The sequence below is a fragment of the Podarcis bocagei genome, assembly GCF_964188305.1.
Source record: "Podarcis bocagei genome assembly, chromosome: 15".
NCBI lineage: Eukaryota > Metazoa > Chordata > Lepidosauria > Squamata > Lacertidae > Podarcis > Podarcis bocagei.
Window position 1 is genome coordinate 888,775 of NC_138141.1, and position 20,857 is coordinate 909,631.

Below are 20,857 nucleotides of genomic sequence, written 5' to 3' on the forward strand. Positions count from 1 at the left end.
TGTTTATTTCCCATGCTTTGCGCATTAGTGTACAGACATTGAAGTCCATTAATCATTCCCCCGTGTCTCTTATTTAAGGATTTTTTCCTCCCACCACTAGGTCTGCGTGCTGTTTGCTTCATTTGGTCTATGACATTTGGATGATCATCTTCATCAATTGATAGACTCCTACCTTCAGGAGCACTGTCTCCCTCCCCCACATTAGTCAGTTTAAAGCCCTCCTGATGAGGTTTCTGAGATTTTTGGCAAAAACATTCCTCCCAACCGTTGTGAGGTGCAGCCCATCACTTGTCAGAAGTCCATCTTCAAGAAACTGCAGTCCGTGATCTAAGAATCCAAACCGTTCCTGTTTACACCATTTGCGAAGCCAGCTGTTCACTTCCACTATTTTTCCCTCTCTCCCTGGGCCACGTCGTACAACTGGGAGGACAGATGAGATGACAATTTGTGCATTTAATTGCTTCAATTTCCTGCCAAGAGCCTCGTAGTCTCTTTTGATCTTCTGGAGGCTATTGCTTGCAGTGTCATTGGTTCCCACATGAACCAAGAGGAAGGGGTATTTGTCAGTGGGTTTTATGATTCCTTGCAGTCGTTCAGTTACATCTTGGATCTTAGCCCCGGGGAGACAGAGTCGTCCATGACCAGACCTAATGGTCAGGGGTCCCTTTACCTAACTTTCCTGGTATGCTCTTGAATCCCTCTTACAAAATACCAGCAGTCTGAAGGTGCCCTGGGCTGCTTCCCAAAGTTGCAGATACAAGTCAAATTTTGTGGCTGATGGAAGAGGGTGAAGGTACAGGAGAAAGAACCCGTTCCCAGTGCAAACCTCTCTCCCCCACACACTCAGCTGCTGGTATTAGCTGCACAAAGGGAACGTAAAGTAAGGCAAATTCTGCTGGTGCTTCTTCTTTTCACAGCTAACAGATGCATGGGGGTTGGGGTGGGGGGAGAAATAGAATGCCCTACTTTGCATGTCATGGAAAGATTCATGAGTTCCTATGAGCAACCATATAGCACTACTGGGAACACAAGCTAATATTCCAGGCTTAGAATTTATGTCTGAACAAGGTAGTTTGTTTCTCTTCAAATAAACCATAACCCCGTTTGGACAAAACACTAAGCCAAAGACTACAGTTTCTGCTCCTATATGCACTAGGGAATAATTATCTTGATTTGCATTGCTAGTGGGTGGTTCTTAAGACCAGAGGGCTAGGAGGTTGCCTGCTCTTGATGGGGTTACACTCCCTCTCATGGAGTGGGTATGTAGCTTGGGGGTACTCCTGGATCCTTTGCTGTTGATCGAGGCTCAGGTGGCCCAGCTGCACCCCTATCTGGACAGGGACAGCCTAACTATTGTCGTCAATGCTCTGGTAACCTCTAGGTAAGATTACTGCAATGTGTTACACAAAGGGCTGCCTCTGAAGACAGTTCGGAAACTTCAGCTAGTGCAGAATTTGGTGGCCAGGCTGCTCACCAGAACAAAATGGTTTGAGCATATCACACTGATCCTGGCCCAACTGCACCAGCTGCCAATTAGTTTCTGGGTCCAATGCAAAGTGCTGCTTTTGACCTATAAATCTGTAAATGACCCCTATGACCTACCCAGACGCTGAGATCATCTTCTGAGCCTCTTCATCATGTGCCTCCTCCAGAATAGGTCTGGAAGGCGGCAACACAAGAACAGGCCTTTTCTGCAGTGGCTCCCATTTGTGGAATGCTCTTATACATCTTTAGGCACCAGTCAAAAATGACATTTAAATGTATTGGGGGTTATTGGTTTGTTTTTTGTTCTTATTTTTATTATGTATCTTATGTTTTTATATTGTAATTTTATTTTGTGAACTGTATACAAATTTGAAGAAGAAGAAGACGGAATGAGAGAGACTTGGTTTAGGTCCATGGTCTGTGAGAGAGGGTTTAAACTTCTATTCCCCTCTGAATCAAATCACTCCCCCCACTTTAAGCCTTTTCCTTAACTATTCTATGATGAGGCACCTGACTAGACAAGCTGAAGTTCCATTTGTGTCGGGCAAGAGAGGAACTGCAAAGGGATGACAGAGCTCTTCCTACCAATCTTAGCAGCGATCTTTTCTTTTTAAAGTCCCATATTTACAGGGTATATACCGCTTTTCATCCCTGTGCAATTGCCAAGTAATTGGGGCTGCCGCTATCTCTATCTCTCCAGTAAGGTGCTGGGGCCCCCAAAACCTTGGGTCTCACTGGTCCTCACAGACAGAACCTGCAGAAGTTGGCTCCAAGTGCCAATGCCAAATATAAAACCCAGCTGGAAACAAAAGCCATACCCGGATTTCACTAGACATTCATGAGTCTTCAGCACATCCTTCAGGAGGATTGATCGCAACGGCTCTTTGTCCTGAGGAGACAAGCAAAAGAGACGCCAGGTAGTTGAACTGTCAGCAATGAGAGCAGAAAATCTAGGCAAGAGCAGTTAATGGAGCCATTGAGTTGGCAGATGAGCTTCTGGGGAGCTGGTGGCAAGAGTAACATTCTTGGGAGGAAAGGTTACAACTTTTGAGCATTTTAGTAGGAAAAAAGTTAAGTTATGGGGCTTGTGTATACATGATAGAACTGTACAAAGCTGTACAAAGAGGCAACAGAAGCTTTTCTACGCGGGGACCCTCAAAAACCACGGGCACGGAGCCTGTGGACATGGTTGACTCGGCGGGCACCGTTAGCGCCCCCCGACCTGCGAAGGAGCCTTTTTAAAGGCTACGGAGCGGGGGATGGGGGTGGCGTGGTGCTATGAGTCCTCTGCTTTCCCTGCCGAGCGAAGCCGCATGCCATTTGACGGAGAGCGCTGACTTCTTCTATTGAAAATTTGGACTATAAACAACAACCCGTGAGTAATTTGGAAATCGGACTTAAAAGGAGAATTTTTTTTTTTCTTTTTCGGATTCGGCACGAGCGGAGGAGATCCAAAAAGGAAGTCAGACTCCCTCCTATTGTAGACATTTTAAAACAAGGATTTGGCAACTAAGGTCGAGAAAGGAGCTTGCTTCTGTTTATTGATAAAAATTATTAATTCCACGATGGGAAATTATAAGAACTGTGCTGGAGGAGAAGAGTGGATGGTGAGAGTGAAAGTGCAACCCCCCCGGGAACCGGGGCGATCCGTGAGAGAGCCTGGCGAAGAGAGACAGAGACTTTGACAGCTGTCAAAGTAGCTGTCAAAGTTGGAGAATATAAAGAGAACTTTGCTATGAGGACTTTGCTGGTTAGTTTTGTTACAATTTGGATATAAATTGTCGAAAATAAGGAATAACAATTTGACTTTTGGATTTGAGGAAACAAAGTTGCTATAATCCCCCTAGAGGGGTTTTGGGACATTACAAGAACGGTCGTAAGTGGAAAAATACTCTTGGAACCGCACAGGACTTGTTATCTTCTGGGAAAGCTGCAAAAACGAAACAGTATTTTGTCTACAGAGGTGTTTATATTAAAGGAGACAATAGAATCATCTATTGAAGAATGGAAGGGACTGGACGCAAGTTTTTGTTCCTGAACTAACAACAACCCCTGTAGAGGTATCAAATTTTTGAATTAGAATGTTTTTGCAGCGGAACAGGAAAAGAAACCTGAGAAAGTGAGAAAAAAGAACAAAGGACTGATGACGACTTGGAAAGAACAAGGGAGGAGCCATATTATTGTGAAAGACCAAGGAAAACTAAAGGCCTGTCAGGGGCCTCTTTAAGACTGGGCGTCTGAAGTTAAACATTATTAAAAAAAACAAAAAAAACGGCAAGGTGGAACTGGGGGGGGGGAACCGGCTATGGACGTGAGATCTCCAGGCTGACGGTAGATAGACTGATGGACATGGGGAATCGAAACCGGGGAAGGGTGGGGGGAGATCTGGAATCCAAAGGGTGTACAACTATTTTTTGAATCTTTTTATATTTTTTACCTTGTTTGGACATGTTTATCAAAAAAAGGGAATTCGTGGAAGGAAATTGGGGTGGACCTTGGGGGGAAAACTTTTTTTTAATGATGAGGGATGTTGGAATGTAAAGGGAAAGTGGTTATATAACTAAATTGAATAGTGGGTTAAACAAAATAAGTTTTAAATTGGGAGTAAGAACTTGTGGAATCAAATTAATGAAAGGGGAATACAATAGGGAGGGGGATGGGGGAGTCCTGGAAAGATGTTAATGAAAGTAAGGCTTTAATTGTAAAGGTTTATTTTTTCTTTTTCTTTTGTTTTTTCTTTTTTGAGTTTTGGAAACTTCAATAAATATGATTTTAAAAAAACCCAACAGAAGCTTTTCTAGACCTTGGGCTCATCCCACAAAGCCAAGTATTGGAAGATTCAGGATAGACAAAAGGAAAAACTCCTTTGCACAGCGCTGAGTTGAACAAAGGAATTCACTACCACAAGATGTAGTTGATGTAGGTGTAGGATGTAGGTGTAGGTGTAGTTGATGTAGATGTAGGAATTCACTACCACAAGATGTTGCCCAACTGGATGTCTTGAAAATGTCTTGTCTGCTCGCATCTGGCTGCCCATAGTGAGAAAAGGATCTTAACTGGATGTACCATTAGCCTGAAACAGCAGCATTACTCTTTGGTGCTTATGACCATAAAGCAACTTCCCTTTTAGTCACCTTAATCTTCAATTGTCCAAACCTGACTCCCTCACAGCAGTCAGACAGCATGGGGCGGAGAATGAGATCCAGCTGGCCGACCAGACCCTTCTCTCTCCCACCCACCCACCCTCCATGGGCTCTTTGGCAGGTGGATGGGGGGGGCCCAGCCGCTGAGGTCACTGTCATCAGGGGAACTGCTCTGGCCCGCGCCATTTCTAAACAAACTGCGTGCAGAGCTTTGCAGGCACCTCTGGTCAAATGACGGGCAGCACAAACCCGCTTTCAGCCCAGTTGCAGCTTTACTACACCTGCACCTGATGCCACCATGCACAGGAGTTGTGGCCAGCAGTTTTCCACCACAGACATAGCAGATTCACATCAGCCTCCCTTTTTTGCTTAATGGAAAACAGGCATTTGTCCTGAAGGAACTGGGCCCCTTGCACCAGTCACGAGAGCAGCCAAGAGCAAAAGGCAATTCTCAAAAGGCACAGCAGCCTGGCTTCCCTCAGGGGTCACCACTCTGGCTCCTGCAGCAGCCGGAACACAATGCCTGCAAAGCTTTTCAATGATGCACTCTGACTCTAAGCTTTTTAAAAAAATTAAACTTAAAAATCAAGTCTCTAGCCCAGGGGTTGTCAACCTGGTCCCTACTGCTCACTAGTGGGCATTTCAGGGTTCTAGGTGGGCGGTAGGGGGTTCTATGGCACAAGCTGAATCCTCCTTCCATTCAGCACTGGTGGGCAGTAAGGAAATTTTACCATCAAGAAAGATGCATTAGTGGGTGGTAGGTATAAAAAGGTTGACTACCCCTGCTCTAGCCCTTCTAGAAAGAAAGTTACAGAGCAAAATGTGCAATTACGTTTTAAGCAATTTCTGAAAAATGAAGGCGAATGTGGAGTAGCCAACCAGTACATTCTTCTTAGTTGGAACATTCCCTGTTGCTGTCTTTAGGAAGAAGGGCAGGATGCCAAGGGTGGCTGTTTCTGTAGTTTTGTGCTGTGCCATGTTCCTTGTGGCAGCCCATTTCTGTGGTGCACCAGCCCCATCACAGCCATTTTGTGACTGGCCCCCAAAGCACTCTCTCAAAATGCAAAATGTGCCCACTGGTCCAAAAAGGTTGGTGCCCTCGGCTTACCTGCTCACACTTGAAGTAACTGATGGAAAAGTCATCCAGGGTGAAATACCGCCGTTTCCAGCTCTTCCTCTAAAAGACAGAAACAACCCCTTTTGGATGCTGATATATTCTATCAAAGTCTTCCACAGCTGTCCCAAACATCCACATTTCACAAGAGCCTGTGATCTTGCTCTCTGCACCATATAGACTTAACCTGTGTGATTTGCTGCCACCAGGTTAGATAGCTTTTCAAAACAATGTACAAGAATGGATAGTTTCGGGATGGGATTCCTCACCCACAGGCATGATAGTGAAGTGGAGCCCTTGTGTACAGAGGCTCTGAATGGTCAGTGTTTGGGACAAGCAGAGGACAGCATGGCCTGACCCATATCAGGACTGGGGGAATCCCTGCAGATGTTGTTGGCCTACAGCTCTCAGCATTCCTGATGGTTGGCTGATGGGAATTGGAGGCCAGTGTATCCACTCAAAAGGCTCTCTCACAGGTCCGGCCCTACCATTAGGCAGGATGTGGCAGCTGTCCCAGGTGGAATGTTTTTGTCTTGAAATGACCGAAAACTGGTAGCTATTTTAAATTTACTATTGATGTATTTTTACTGCCAGATGAGGAGGGGAGGTGCTTATGAGATGTGCTGTCTCAGGTGCCAAGATAACTTAGGTACCATGACTATAACTTGAGGGGGTGGGGTGGGGGCTACAGATAGGTGAATTTCTCAGTTTCACTCTCTCTCAGTCTTCAGTTCAGTTCTCCACATTTCCTCATGAGTTTGTAAAATAGATTTTTAAAAGTCCTCATAAAGATTTATCAGCATTTTAGTGCAAATCTCTCCTAATATACACTGTTTTTATTTAACTTTGCCAAATATACACTTTCACATTTCCCCCCACTAATGTATGTGCATTTCTCTGCACACTTTACCTGAGTACATGCATTTTTGTGCACATTGCCTGGCTAGAGAGCGTCATTGCAAAACCCAGAGAATTTCAAAATTTCAAAAGAAACACTGTGTTTTGGTATGCAATATTTCAGATAGTGCAAATTAAGTGGGCTCAGCTTCAGATGTGAACCAAAATGGATTTCTTCCCCATCCCTAGATAGCTGACACTGTTTGCTACTCCATCTCAGGCAGCAAAATGCTGTGTGCCTACCTGGAATTCTCTCCAGGAGTCACCACAACCACCTTCATGTTCAGTCACCCCCCCCCCCAGCCTCACTGGACGATTTCATCACCCACAACGGAAGCACCAGGTTTTAAAACCCAGCCCCACTTCATCACCAAGGCCGGCCAGGGCAGAGACCTACCACATTCCCCTGCTTGACACAGTAGCCGCTCTTGAGGACGGGTGGCCCAGGTGGCGTTTTGGTACTGGGGATGTAACTCTGGGACCGTTTCAGAAGAGGATGCACTGCTGGCTCGCCGCTTTCGGAGCCATCCCCTCCATTCTAGGAGAGAAGGGGGGGCAGGGAGAAAGCACACACACCAAGAATCAGGCTGCCACTGAGGCTGGACAGGAAAGGAACACTGGTCATCTGTTTTGCCAAAGTCCCATAACTGCCACACAAGACCCCAAGAGCCAAACTATATACAAAACTTGTATGCAATTAGTCATTAAATGTAAACTGCAGGCATAGGGGCCTTGGTCAGGATTGGGACCGTGGTTTGTGGGGGTTAATAGGTGCCTTACTCCTTACCTACTATAAATGAGAGCTCCCTCTTCCCCACAATTCAAACAGCAGCCGATTCCTACTTCAGCATAGGAACTTTGTACCCAGCCAGATGACTGGTCTATTTAATCCGGTACTGTCTACACTGATGGGCGGCAGCTCTCTGGGGTAGCAAACAGGGGTCTCTCCCAGTCCTACTTGGAGCAGAGCAGATGGCCTAACTGAGCTCTTTCCCAAAATAGGTGGAAGCAGGAAGCAAAGGCTGCTACTCCTAACTCCAGGGTCCCAGTTTGCATCAGTCTGCAAAATCCAGTCATGTAATGGCACCACTGCTTCCTGAATAAATGGCATCTGGCCCAGTTTGCCCCTTCTTTATGGTCATTTATGTGGATAAAATTAATTGAGAGCCAAGCCAAGGCGGTGCAGAAGGGAGCGCTGGGAGCAGTTTGCAGTCCATCGGACAAGGGCTTCTGACTCCCAGATTATTAACAATACCAAGAACTGAAAGATTTTCCTCTTCCAAATTAGGCTGCTGACCCAAACCAAGTTTAGGTGGAAACCAGGAGTTGATTTTTGTGCAGAAGGACTGATACTGAAAAACAAATTGCTGGGTGTGCATGTGCTCAGAGACTCCCTGCTGCTTTCAAGTGAGCCCGCCCCACCTGCACCACTATTTTGAACATGGGTCTGGTGGGTGGACCTGTGGGGTTTGTAGATCCTGCAAGCCTGATGTCTGCCACCACTACCCCAAGCGCAGTGGTGAGATTGCTGGCCTTGGGGACAAGGAAGTGCAGTCCCCAATCCATGCACAACCACAATGCTCCCTGGGTGACTCAGGGCCAGGCATTCTCGGTCAGCCTAACTCAGACATGAGAATGGCATGAGACCTTGGACTGAGTGACATCAGTTGGGATTATATCAAGGCCTATAATTCTGTATCGAGGAGATTTCAAAACTAGCATCAGAGGCCGCTGAGCCAGTCAGATCCATTCCTTTGTAAGATAGTGTCCTCAGCTGACCAGCTAATTTGCCACCATTTACAGGTCCAGAGAGGTTGCCCTGTTGCTTTAGAGACAAATGGGTGCAACCTTCCTCTCCCACCTCACCCAACTGGAAGCAACATCACCTTGTAAGGTAGAAGAGCAATAGCTTGTGCTTTGTGCGTGAGCTTTGGCCAGTGCTGGAAGCTGGCGGCACAGAGGCTCGTCTTGCTCCATGCTGGACCCAAAGCTCATGGTTCGGAGATCTCCCTGGGAACCTAAATGGGAGGCAAGCTCTTTGGCAGTGTGAATGCTGTGAGCCCTTCCATCTTATGGTCAGGTTGTAAACAAAACCATAAATCCTAAGGATACCACAGTCTCCGTTGATCTTCATTCCAAGGAAACCAAACCCTGCAAAAGCACTGGAACCCCTGAAGTCTTTCGCTGTTTGGAGACTGGGTGCATGCAACAATAGGATGGGATACAACGTGATACCCAGCATTTCCCCAGCTTAATAATTTGCCTATGGCTGTGCGCCCTCTCTGGGCATGAAAAGGAATGCAAGTGTGTAACTCCAGCTCCCGGTGGTGGCAGAACAAAGCTCCTGGAATGACTGGGCCTTGTATGAATAATCCAGTCATTTGCCTTTTCCTGGGGACAGGGATGGACAGAGCATCCAGTTGTTAAAATAATACTTTTAAAATTTATTTTTTAAAAACAACAACACAAAATTCAGATTAAATTTTAAAATGTAACTTAATAATTGCACACAAAAAATAATCTTTAAATGATGTATTCTATCCCAAAAATCATTTTTTTAAAAAAGATCTAATATAAATATTTTTTAATTGTAACTTTATAACAAGAATTGCAGGAAGACTCAAATTATAATATGTATTCTCTCTCAAACATTTCTAAACATTACTTTTATCTTAAAATAAATATTTTTATAAGCAGTTTGGGGTTTTGTGTGTGAGGCTATAATTGCATTGCAAAATTTTGAGGAGTGTGAAATCCAGATATGCATTATTGTGTGCATATTAGTCTGGAATTACAGATCAGATTAGTTTGAGTGGAATTTGCAAACAAATAAATTCCTCTAGCATCCCAACCTGGTGAATAAAGCGGTCCTTTCCAAATAAAGCCACTGGTCCTGGAAACCATCAGGGCAAGGTCTGCTTGTCATTACCCAGAGCCCTGGCCCAATCTTGCTATTGTGTCCTGGCTAAAATTGGGATTCTGGGGTCCCTTTCAGGACAACACCACTTAAGGATGCCACAAAGCTCAAAACCAACCTGAGAAAACAGCTTCCTTGCCACATGGAGTGGGAGGGAAAGGAAGGGAAGAGAAGAGAAGAGAAGAGAAAGAGAGAAGTGGTGTGTGACATAGGAAATGAATTTTTTCACTCGCACTTAACAGAAATGCAGAAAAATAAGCCAGTGACAAAACACTAGGCTTCCACAAGCTCCCCTTGGCTAAAGAGAGAGTGAATGAAGCAAACTGTTCGTCTGATGCAGCTTTGACTTCTACAGAATGGGAGCCAAAGAAGAAAGTGGGCTTTTGCTGGCTGCATTTCATGGGTGAGTGCCTGCTTATTGCTTCTGAATAAATGCAGTCCCCAAAGGAAAAAGGGGGGGGCAGACACTGGGCGCCATTGTGTGGTACATTTTAGGTAGCCAAAGTGCTCTACTGGGGCACCAGGCTCCCTTGGCCTGAAGGGCCCACAACAAAGCACACCTCCCCAGTGTCTGTGCCATGTTGGGGAAGAGCCAGGAGTGGGTTGGGGAGTGGGATTCTTCACAATCCCACTCAAGCTGGCCAGACCTTGACAGCAGCGCAGAGCATTGGACGTGGGGAGGAGGAAACATCAGTTTACAACAATACAAAGCAACAGCAGCAGTTAATGAAACAGTTTCCATCCTAAAACTAAAAGTCTGGGGAAATAAAAGGTCTCTGTCTGTCACCGGAAGGACAGCAAAGCAGGCAACAGGCATGCTTCTTTGAAGAGCAGGTGGTAGGAATTATTTTTGAATGCTCCCTTGTGTAAAACATTCCCCACAAGTGGAAATCTAGCAGTGGGCTGGAAGCTCTCTCATTGATGTGGTGGTTTTATTGTTATTATTTTCTTGTAAGGGATTACCTTAGGGTGACAGTGGCCATGCTGCATGGGCCTGTTTCCTTGCCTGTTTCCTACTTCTTCCCACAGCTCAGAGAGGGAAGAAGCAGAATTGCACTATGTTTGAAAAGCTAGATGCTCAACTCCTTTGGCTCTGCTGAGAAGCCAGCTCCATCAGGCTTTTCCTCTGTCCTTCTCAGCTGCCGCCTTGCTGCAGCCATTCCACCAGGCTGCAGAAGAGGAAGAGCTTGAAAGCTGGGCTCCTGTCAGCTCAGCTAAGAAGCCCGTTCTATCGAGGCTTCTCCCATCAAAGGTCACCTGGCAGCACCTATTCCATCAGGCTTCAGCATGGGCATGAGAAGAAGCAACTCAGCTCAGCGACATTTGGCTCCTCCACTTCATTCCACCGGGACATGAGAAAGAACTAGGGCCTGAGTTTGATTTCCACCTCCCAGTCTCACAGTTCCTCTTCCTTTTTGTCTCCTCTCTTTTAGATTGTGGGCCTGAGGGCAGGGACTGTCTTATATACTCATCTTTTAAAAGTGACCTGGGACTGAAGAGAGGGGTAAAAAATGGCATCTCCCTGCAGTCTAAAGTGGCACTGTCTTCTCTACCATCTCATTCTACTTTTGTGCAAAGCAGTCCCAGGTCAGCAATTAAACTGGGTCTGCTAATTGGACACAGAAACTATGGATACCTGCTGTTTGTTCTCAGCAGAATGAAGCAGAGCATCTAGAGGTCGAGTGAGTGTGTGATATGCACAGCCAAGCCATTTAATTAAACATGTGGGGCCAAGCCTTAATTAAGGGAGACATGCAACTGGCAACAGGTGTAATGAAAAGCTGGAAAGACTTCCTCTTGTAGTTCAAGTACTCTGTACCTATTGGGTTGGTTGGCACTGTTCCTTTCATGCCCTATCCTGCCCTGTCCTGAGGGCTCAGGGTGGATAGCAGCCTGAGAACCACAGGCCAGCAAAGCCAGTAATTAGGATACTGGGATATAGAACCAGAAGTCAATCTACATGTTCAGCAAAAGCACACAGGATAGTCCTTCCTGGCACTGAACCACTTGCTTGAATGCTAAGATGGCCAGGTAAAAGACAGACACAGAGAGAAAGGACACAGAATCTGCATCTTCAACAACTGCATAGATGATCCCTACAGTGTGTGTAATTTTGTATTGCGCTTTAATTGTACTATAATAATAATTTAATAATTTATTATTTATACCCTACCCTTCTGGCTGGGTTACTGCATTTGCTATTGCAAGGGTCGGCAATCTTTTGGGACCTATGGGAACGTTTGCAAACTGTTGTGTGCACCACAGGTGTGCTGCAACTCTTGGCTACCAATTGTAAAGACGGCTTCTGTTGGCTAAAGAAGGCTTCTTTCGAGCCTAATTTCAGCTGGGGGATGTGACTCTCTGGCGCCAGGGAAGGTCTCTGCAAGATGCACATGCCCACAGGTAACCCCTATTTCACTGTATCACTAGGCAGTTCATGACTAGGAGCCCACTGAGCCAAAAAGCAGCATATAAGTAAACCACAATAGGAGAGGAATAGAAGAGCGTATTTGAGGAGGTGTGTAGCTTGTCATGCAAACTACAGCTGCTAAAATTCCATCTTCTCCACAACTAGTAAAGGTGAAGGCATTCTGCACCTGCCCAATAGGCATGGGGGGGATGGAAAACTAGGGGGAACAGGAAGGAAAAGTGCTTTTGAGAGGAAGACATGGCTGCTGGCTTCCTGGAGAGAAGCACTCTGCATGGCAACATTATTTGGCAGGTACCACTGTGTTCTTTTTGCTTCTTAGCCACATTTCAAGTCATGGCTCAAAGGAAAACGCTCCTCCAGTCTCTTCCCTAACCTTCTGAGTCCTGCATCACAGGATGGGCAGCCTCCTCTTTAAGAAAGGCACACACTGCTAAAAAGAGGAGGGTGGCACACTTTTCTCTGGCAAGTTGATGAGGCATGACAGGCCATTTGGCAAGGAGGCAAAGCAGCTGCTACGCCCCAGATTTTGTGATGCCCAGGGGTTGGGCAGGGTGGTATTATTGCTGTACCAGCAGGCGGCGGGGAAGCTGCAGCCCTGCAGATGCTGCGAGACTCTGGCTCCCATCAGTCACATCCGCCAGCACCATCCATCACCTGGAACTTGCCAGAAACACCTGGCTGGCCACTTTGGGAAATAAGGTGATGCACTGGGAGGCTCTTTGCACTTATTTTACTGGGCTTTGTTTAGGTCCTCATGGCAGCCGTAGCTAACTTTTGGCCCTCCAGTTGTTGCTGAACTCCAAGTCCCATCATCCCTGACTGCTGGCTGGTGGGAGTTGGGAGGGGCAACATCTGAAGGACCACAGCTTCCCCACTCTTGAGTCAGATCAGGACTCACTGCCATGCTGTTCATTTTATCACCCTTCACTGCAACTACAAGAGGTTGTTGTGTTTTTTTGGCATGCATCCCAGCTAACCGGGTCATTGCCTGAATTTTTGCATTGCATTGCCCTCACTGCTTACGTTTCCACCCAAAGCAATGTGCACATTGTTGCACGCAAGCCCCAATCTCTGAGTGGTGAGAGACTCCAGGGGTGCTTCCCCAGGGTTCAGTTTCTTTAGAATGCAAGTCAGCACAGACTGTGGTGTCTTTTAGGACGTATTGTTTTGTGTACACATGCACGCAATGCAAGCACAGGATGGAAGGGATTGCAGCATCACCACCCCCACAGATCTTGCTTCCCCATTAGCCCAAGCCCAGCACGGAACAAGACATGTCTCTGTGTCTCCAGCTTCCAGCACTGGCCCCCACCCCATGCACAGTGCCCCCTTGACCTATTGCTCTCCATCCTGGGTGAGGCAACCATTTGTCTCTAGGGCAACCTCTGCAGACTCATAAATCATAATAATTTTATATTATTATTATTATTATTATTATTATTATTATTATTAATCAGAGTATTAACTGGCCAGCCAAAGCCATTCACTTAACTAAGGGACTGGTTGGGTCAGTTTCCTCTTATCGATTCTACCCCACATAAACAGGACCACAACTTTGGGATGTAGGGTATCATCCTGACTGACCCCCCCCCCAACTCATAATAGAATATATCTGCACCTGAAGACAAAGAAGACTCCAGTCCATTGAAGCATATGCCAGAATAAATGTGTTAAAATTTAAAGTGACACAAGACTTACTTTTGCCACAAGACTGACTAATGCAGTGTCAGGGATGTGACTGAATCGAATGCCTGGGAAGAGTCAAACTCTGAAGATGAAAGAATGCAGACAGAGCAGGAGTGGGTTAGCTCGCCCCCCCCCCCTTCACCAAGAGTTTCCAGACTCAGATAGAGCAGCAGACTCGGACAGCTCGCAGGCAGAGGGAGGGGAAGAGATAGACAGCATTGAGGAGGTTGCTATGCAACCAGGTGAGAAACAGCGTTCAGAAGGCTCTTCTTTTAAGAGCGGGGTGGGGTGGGGGTGGAATTCCACCCACCTTCTCCCCGAACCAGAAGAGCTGAATGGGTTAAAATGCAACAGAAGTGCAAGAGAGGAAGGGCTGGACTTTGGCGCCCTTCGTGCTGTGACAGGGGCGGAGACTCAGAGTGACCAACTTGCATCAAAGTGCGGCAGGCTGGGAGCCACGCTCTGGATGTAATTTATAAATAAATGTACCATAAAACTGCCAGAGACTTGTTAACTCTTATCAGGGCTTGCTTGCCTGCCTGAGATCATTACATGCAACTACCCTTCTGGAAACAAAACCATGGTTCCGTGGGATCTTTGATCAGGGTCAAGGGACCAACCCATTATTAGAAGGGCTCATGCCTACGTATTATATGTACACCAGGCCTCCACAAGCCCTGTCTGGGCCCAAGTTTCCTTATTTTCTCCTTCCCTCCTCATACCTTTTTCCTTTTGTGCTATGTATTTAGATTGTAAGGCTGCAGACACAGGCTGTGTGCTTTTAAACTGGTCTTATGTAAGCCACTCTGGGGGCCTTTTTGGCTGCAGAGTGGGGTAGAAATGCTGTAAAGAAATGCTGTAAACTTCTCCATCTCCATCCCTTTTCCAAAGCAACAGATTTGGCTGACCAGCCATTCGCTTCTCACCTGGTTGACTGAGATTGGCGTCTGCACAACCACCCCACCAATGATCTCAGTCCTGTAGGGACGCTTGACAACTTCTGCAGTTGGAGGGAAACTTTCACCCTTTGGAACCTAAGAGAGAGAAAAGGACAACTTATGTCTCGTGCCCAAAACCAAACAACTGCCTTCTCAAAATCTGCCAGGCTCTTGCTACAAGAGACAGCATCCTTCTAAATCCCTCCAAATGTACCCTTTTTTGAAGTGCTTTTATCAATTGCTAGAGTGACACCTGAGGATGTATATGAAATCCCATTCAGCAAGGATTTCATAGAATCATAGAGTTGAAAAAGACCATGAGGGTCATCTAGTCCACCCCTGCAATGCTGGAATCTTTTGCTCAATGTGGGACTCAAACCCATGACCCTGAGATTAAGAGTCTCATGCTCTATCCAAGACCAGCAAAGAGTCCAGCTGATTTGTAGAATTCCTGCAGTACTCCACTTTGAAATAGGGGTGCATACTGGAAATAATGGGCTGCATTTATTTGCATGATATACCTGTACTAAAGAAAAAAGTTGGTGCTTTAAGATCAAATTATTTTGCTCGATTATTTTTTGACAGATGGACTTGCTGGATTTGAATGACACAAGAGCCCCCACCCCAGCACAAAATCTGATTTGTGGAATCTTGCATATGTGCTGCACATTCTTGATAGTATTTTTAAAGTGTACATTTTTAAAGACCCAGAACTCTTTAATGGGATCTATGTATCATCTTTCCAGCACTAGCAAAGATGTCTTTGTACTTCAGCCCTGGTCCAACTTTTCATACCACAGCCTTGTCACACAGGCAGTGGGGAGGGAGGTCAAAATTTGACGCCCCCTCCAGTCCTTACACTGGCTGGCTGGGCTTTGCAAAGCTGGGAACGCACAAACTAGCATTTGGGAAGGAAGAAGGAGGACTCTTGGACCCTGTCAGAGCCTCACGCCTCCTTCCCAAAGTGCCTTGCTTTCACTTCTGCTTGACCCACACTTTCTAGGCATGGGTCCTAGTGGTTTGCTCCTTCCCTGGCTCCTTTCCTAGTGCTATTTTTTCTAGCAAAAGAGGTGCTAGAACTCACCATGAGCACCTCCCTCTTTCTCATAGAATGGCACCTGAGAGGGGCCAGAAATGAGTTCCGGTGAGTTCCCCCTGAAAAAAGCCACAGGAAAACCTACCCTTTTGCTTAAATTGGGGCAAATGTCAATCTGGAGAAAACCTGATTGGCGTTTACTCTGAGTGCTAAAGATTGGGTTTCCCTGGGGGAAAGTGGTGGGGAGTCTGGATGAGCCCCAAGTCTTGTTTAATTGCACCACCTTCAATAGACTTCACTCTGCCTAATTCTAAAACGCACTGAAGTAACAATTATATAAATTAATAATAAAATTCCCTTGTATTAAATTAGACAGAACTGCCCATGATTTCTACAGCCATTCTTCTTAAATTAGTATCTTACTCTGTTTCCAACGTTGTCCTCACACCAAGCTTGCTACAACCTCCATATTTAAAAAAAAACTTCTTTCTCTGAGGGATTAGTACCTTTGATTTGCAAAGCACAATACCCAGTCTCCTCTGGAGGTTCTACAGCAAATGGAGCCATGTATCTATTTCCTGAACTTTCCTCTCAGGTGCCTCCCTCTGCTCCTTCCCAATGCCTGCCCTGCATTGTCCTTTCAGATGGGGGGATGGCGGTGGCGGTGGCAGCAGCAGCATGGCCCTTCAGGTACCAAGCAGACAGAGATATCTAGCAGCTCTCAGCAGCTCCTTGGCCAGAGTACAAACTTAAATGTGGGTCTATATCAGATTCAGGAGGAGTCTGTGGCTTTCAACATGCGTTTCCCCTGCCTAATAGCAGAAATTCTTATCTACAATCTGGTAGCAAATGCTGGGAGGATTCACTTTCCAACCTTCCATCAAAGAGGTGAAGGTACTCTGTGGGCTGGGCAGGTAAAACTGGCTTTTACTAGGCTAACACCTACGTGACCCAGATCTTCGCCTCAGCTGGTCCGGTACATAACATTCCAGAGCGGATCTCAAACAGCTAATACGTGGAAGGAATTTCAGAGGCTGTCTGCATGCGAGTTCCCCATAAGATGGTTAAAAGGGCTCTGCTGGAACAAAGGGAAGCTTCCATCTAATCCCAGACACTCTTTTTCCCATGGTGGCCATCCAGACACATCACAGCATGAAGGCAACTGCCTTCTTCTGCTTCTCAGCAAAGCCACTAGTTTAGGTGTTTCTTGAAGAGGATTAGACCAACTCACATGAGAAAGGGGCATCAACGGCTCATTTCATCAGATTTTGACCTTCCTGGAGATAGCTCCAGGAGGAGCAGCTGGGGGTTGGGGCTGGGGCCAGTAGAGGGAAAGGACAGGGCTGGAAGTGGCTGGAGAGCACTGTTGATTTCTGTCAACTTCTTCCCCCGTCCCCTACCTGCCCACCGCCACTTGCACAAAATTAGAGTGAGGGTCTCATGTGGCCCTCAGGCCACAGAGTAATGCAGGGATGGGCAAAGAGCAATTACCTTCACCCTGTACTTGGCGGGGGAAGAAACTATTGGCAATTTTGACCCTAGAAAATGCCTATCAGGGTCATATTCCCACATGTGAGACCTTCCAGGGCCCACATGGTGACAAAAGTCAGAGGTTTCTACACACATCTCCCTCTCCTGGCATTATCACACTTCAAGGAAGCATTTGAGCAGTCAAAGGCCTTTGAGGAAGGGATGAGCAGGCCAGAGAGAAGCCTGACTGGCCACGTTTGGCTCCCCGGCCTGAGGTTGCTCCCCTCTGGTGTTTTAATGATACACATATGTTATGTACTGAATTGAATAGGATCCAAAATGCAGCAGTCTGATTGGTCCTAGAACAATAGGATTCAGAATGCAGCAGTCTGATTGGTCCGCAGGAGCCACCCAATCCAGCTCCAGGTGGAAGTGAATCCGCAACCTGATTGGCCTGCAGGAGAATCCCGGAATTAGCCAATCACGTGGGGCCCACTGTGTAAATAATGTATATAAAGCAGACATTCTGGGGGAACTTCCATTCCTCCACTATGAGCTGAATAAAGAGCATGAAATCTACTCTCGACTCCGAGTTATTTCACCATATTTGCAAACACAACTTTGCCCCCACTTGGTGCTCACATTTAATACATCTTAGATGTATGCATAACCATAACACAGCATGCAAATGAAGCCACTATTGCCTAGATTTAGGAATCTAAAAAGGCTTCCTTTCATATTCATTTCTCAGTTCTTAAGATAATAATCCATGTTCCAAAACAGCAACCAGTTTTCGAAAGTCAAGTTTGGCCAGCTGAAGGGGAAGTAGCCAGCCCTCATGGACAGGGAAACAGGAAACAAGCATGTAATAGGAGCACATCTTCCTGTTTCAGAAGCAGCACAGCGATTTTACAGGGTGAGTGGATATGGGGAATTTAGTCAAGTTGCTGTCAAGTCATCCCTGTATTTAAGGCACCAGTGGCCAACCATTCTGGCAAGTGGGGCATAAGCCATGCCCACAGAGCTCTACCAAAAAACACTTCCTGCCCCTTCTCCTTGCAGGGTGGCAGAGTTGACAGGAGACCTCTATCGCCCTCACAGAGCTGCAGTTCTCAGCATTCCCTGTGAAGAGGGATTGGTTCCTAAACCACTGTGGGCATTGTTGCTCTTTGAGGGGTATAAGGGTCCCCTAACAACCCTCAGCACCTTCAACAAACTTCAGACGCCAGGATTCGTTGGGGAAGCCATGACTGCTTAAACAGCTATGATACTGCTTTAAATGTATAGTGCAATTGGGACCCAAGATAGGGGGGGGGGCATTGATTTTCTTTGCCTTTCAATGGGAAGCCACCTAATTTGCACGTCTTGAACCAATATGCAAACCTCATACTACTCTGAATTACTCCAACCAACCCGTGAGTACAAAATGTATCATATTAGGGGAAAGTGTGCAAAAAACCAAAACAAAAACCAACCCACCCTATTTTAGTGCAAACAACATGCAAAAATGAATTTTATTATGGGAAATTACTTTCAAAGATGTGTGAGTGAGTCAAAATTGCACACAACAATATGTTTAATAGGAAAAATTCACACAAAAATGCTGATGGATTTTCAAGAGTGTTTTTTTAAAAAAAGACACAAAAATTGCTTCAAAAATGTGGAGGCCTGATTCTAAGACAAGAAAAATGAGACACCGAAACTGACCGACTTGCCCTTTGCTACACAGCCCATGTGCATCTCCCCAATGCTCTTAGAAGATGCCTCTAGGCCTTCAAACGCAACCAATGGCAGAGAGTAACTGCTGTATGGCACACAAGCTGCCTTTCCGTCCCTATTGATCAGTGGGGAGCCACTGGCCTGTCTCCAAGGAAGCTGGACAAAAAAACCCACAGGCTTAGATCCCTGCAGCTGCAGCTTGGCAACAGGTCTAATGTAAGCTATGCAGGAGGAGAGTCAAAAGGCAGCAGGCAGGGGGCATTTGATCTTCCAACCGCAGGTGTTGGTAGTGATACAAGATGCACCACACACCTTTCCCCAGTGCCAGAGCCATCAACACACCGAGCAAGGCATCCTCAACCCAAGGTTCCATATGATGTGGCAAACACCTGCCATCATGGAGAGAAGGAAACATCCCTCTAAGCTGGCCCCTAAAGTAAGGGGCTTCCTAGGCTCGGCTAGAGAAGTTTCGGGTTCCATATACATGTCACCACTAAAGCAAAAGAGAGTATCTTCCCCCTCCGTCAGGGAGTTAAATTCACACAATACACTGCTTCCAGGTGATCACACCAAAAATGTGGGTAGTTCTTTTACAGGTTGTTGTTGTTTTTAGAACAACTCTTACAAAAGAAATGGGAAACCAGTGGCCCTCCAGAGATGGTTAGACTCCAACTCCCATCAACTCGAGCCAGCATGGTCAATGGTCAGGGCATGATGGGAGTTGTAGTCCAACAACATTTGGAGGACCCCAGGTTCCCTATCTTTGCTAACTGGGAACAAATGTTTGCTTTTCTCATGTCATGAATTACAGGGCAAAGCTTGTTCAAATTCTGTAAACAACAACAAATTGGATGTATATGCCGCCTTTCATACAAAGATCACAGTTTACGGTATAAATCAATGTATGTACCATGGAAAGGAGGGTATATTAACAGCAGCCCATTTTTTCATGGCATATAGTACACATGTAGATGGGTAAAATGCCCTGGGGAGAATTATCACACGCCAGGGTATCTCAGATTGGTTTGGCATTGGTCTGGCAAGTGGTAAGGACAATTTTTACTACATGTTGGGCACAGCTGGGGGAGGCAGGTTGGGGAAGGCTACTCTAATGTCTAACCCCTCTTTCTTCTTACTGGACTCCTGTTCCTGTTTTCTGCTAGGTGAGTGAGAATGGCAATTAAACGAACTCAAGTTCTTCAGAACCTGCAAATTCACCCCACCTTTCAGAATTACTCTGAATAAATTATAAATCCATGCAATTTGTAAAATTGCTCAGCCTTGCTGGTCTGCAGGTGCCCAATTGCAGTTGCTTTTGCAATTCTCCTGAAGTAACTTTAACTAGAATAAATGGCTGGGGAAGCGTAACAAAGTGCTGTGGGTGCCCCCTCCCTGCCATGACTTTTCAGGCTATAAAATACTGACAGCTTATAGGGCCTTTTTCCTATTTGTGTCCCGGGTGTTCTATCTGTTTTGCATTTACTGGTGAGTATAACAACTGGGGTGAGTTGTTAAGGAAAAAGTGGAGGAGGAACCTGTTTGTTATTACTTCTTACTTTACTATTTAAAGACTTTCTGTGGAGTTTGGAACTGACAGGGTTAAAACTCCATGGTGTCCTGTATCTGGGAGGAGCATGACGCAGGGAAGTGCGTCACAGGCTTTGTCTGTGAGACTTGCTTTCACTTCTGACTGAGTGAGACTGAGAGAAGCAGCTTGGCACAGAAGCTGTGTGAATGTGCTTTTGGGCACAGCGATGCCGAAATGTTCCAATGGATTTATTGCTTTGTAAATAAACGCTTCTAAGAGATAAGCACCGATCCGTATCTGGACTTGATTTATCCCTCATCTCACACGGATGCAGGACCGCTGCCGACTCTGCTCCCTGCCCCGGTCAGCCTCAAGCTTCCGAGCAAGAGCTGCACAGGGGAAGCGCTGACTGGACGGCAGGATTAATTTCCCAAGAGGTTATGGAGGTTCCGTGTTTCCTGACATGTGTGAGGAGGGAAGGCTGCCAGCTGTG

General features: G+C 46.1%; 1 protein-coding gene across 2 annotated transcripts in view; it reads right to left on the reverse strand.

The window, feature by feature from the left end:
- Window positions 1–20,857, reverse strand: part of PLEKHA2 (pleckstrin homology domain containing A2) — a 117,212-nt gene that overhangs the window by 36,809 nt on the left and 59,546 nt on the right. Inside the window, exons 6-9 of one of the 2 annotated variants that reach the window (XM_081171451.1) lie at window positions 14,600–14,707; window positions 7,037–7,177; window positions 5,737–5,805; window positions 2,304–2,374 (exon numbers count right to left, since the gene is read on the reverse strand). In XM_081171451.1, coding sequence (XP_081027577.1) covers window positions 2,304–2,374; window positions 5,737–5,805; window positions 7,037–7,177; window positions 14,600–14,707 — 389 coding nt within the window. The remainder of the gene's footprint in view (window positions 1–2,303; window positions 2,375–5,736; window positions 5,806–7,036; window positions 7,178–14,599; window positions 14,708–20,857) is intronic. The other variant, XM_081171452.1, reaches the window with a different exon arrangement.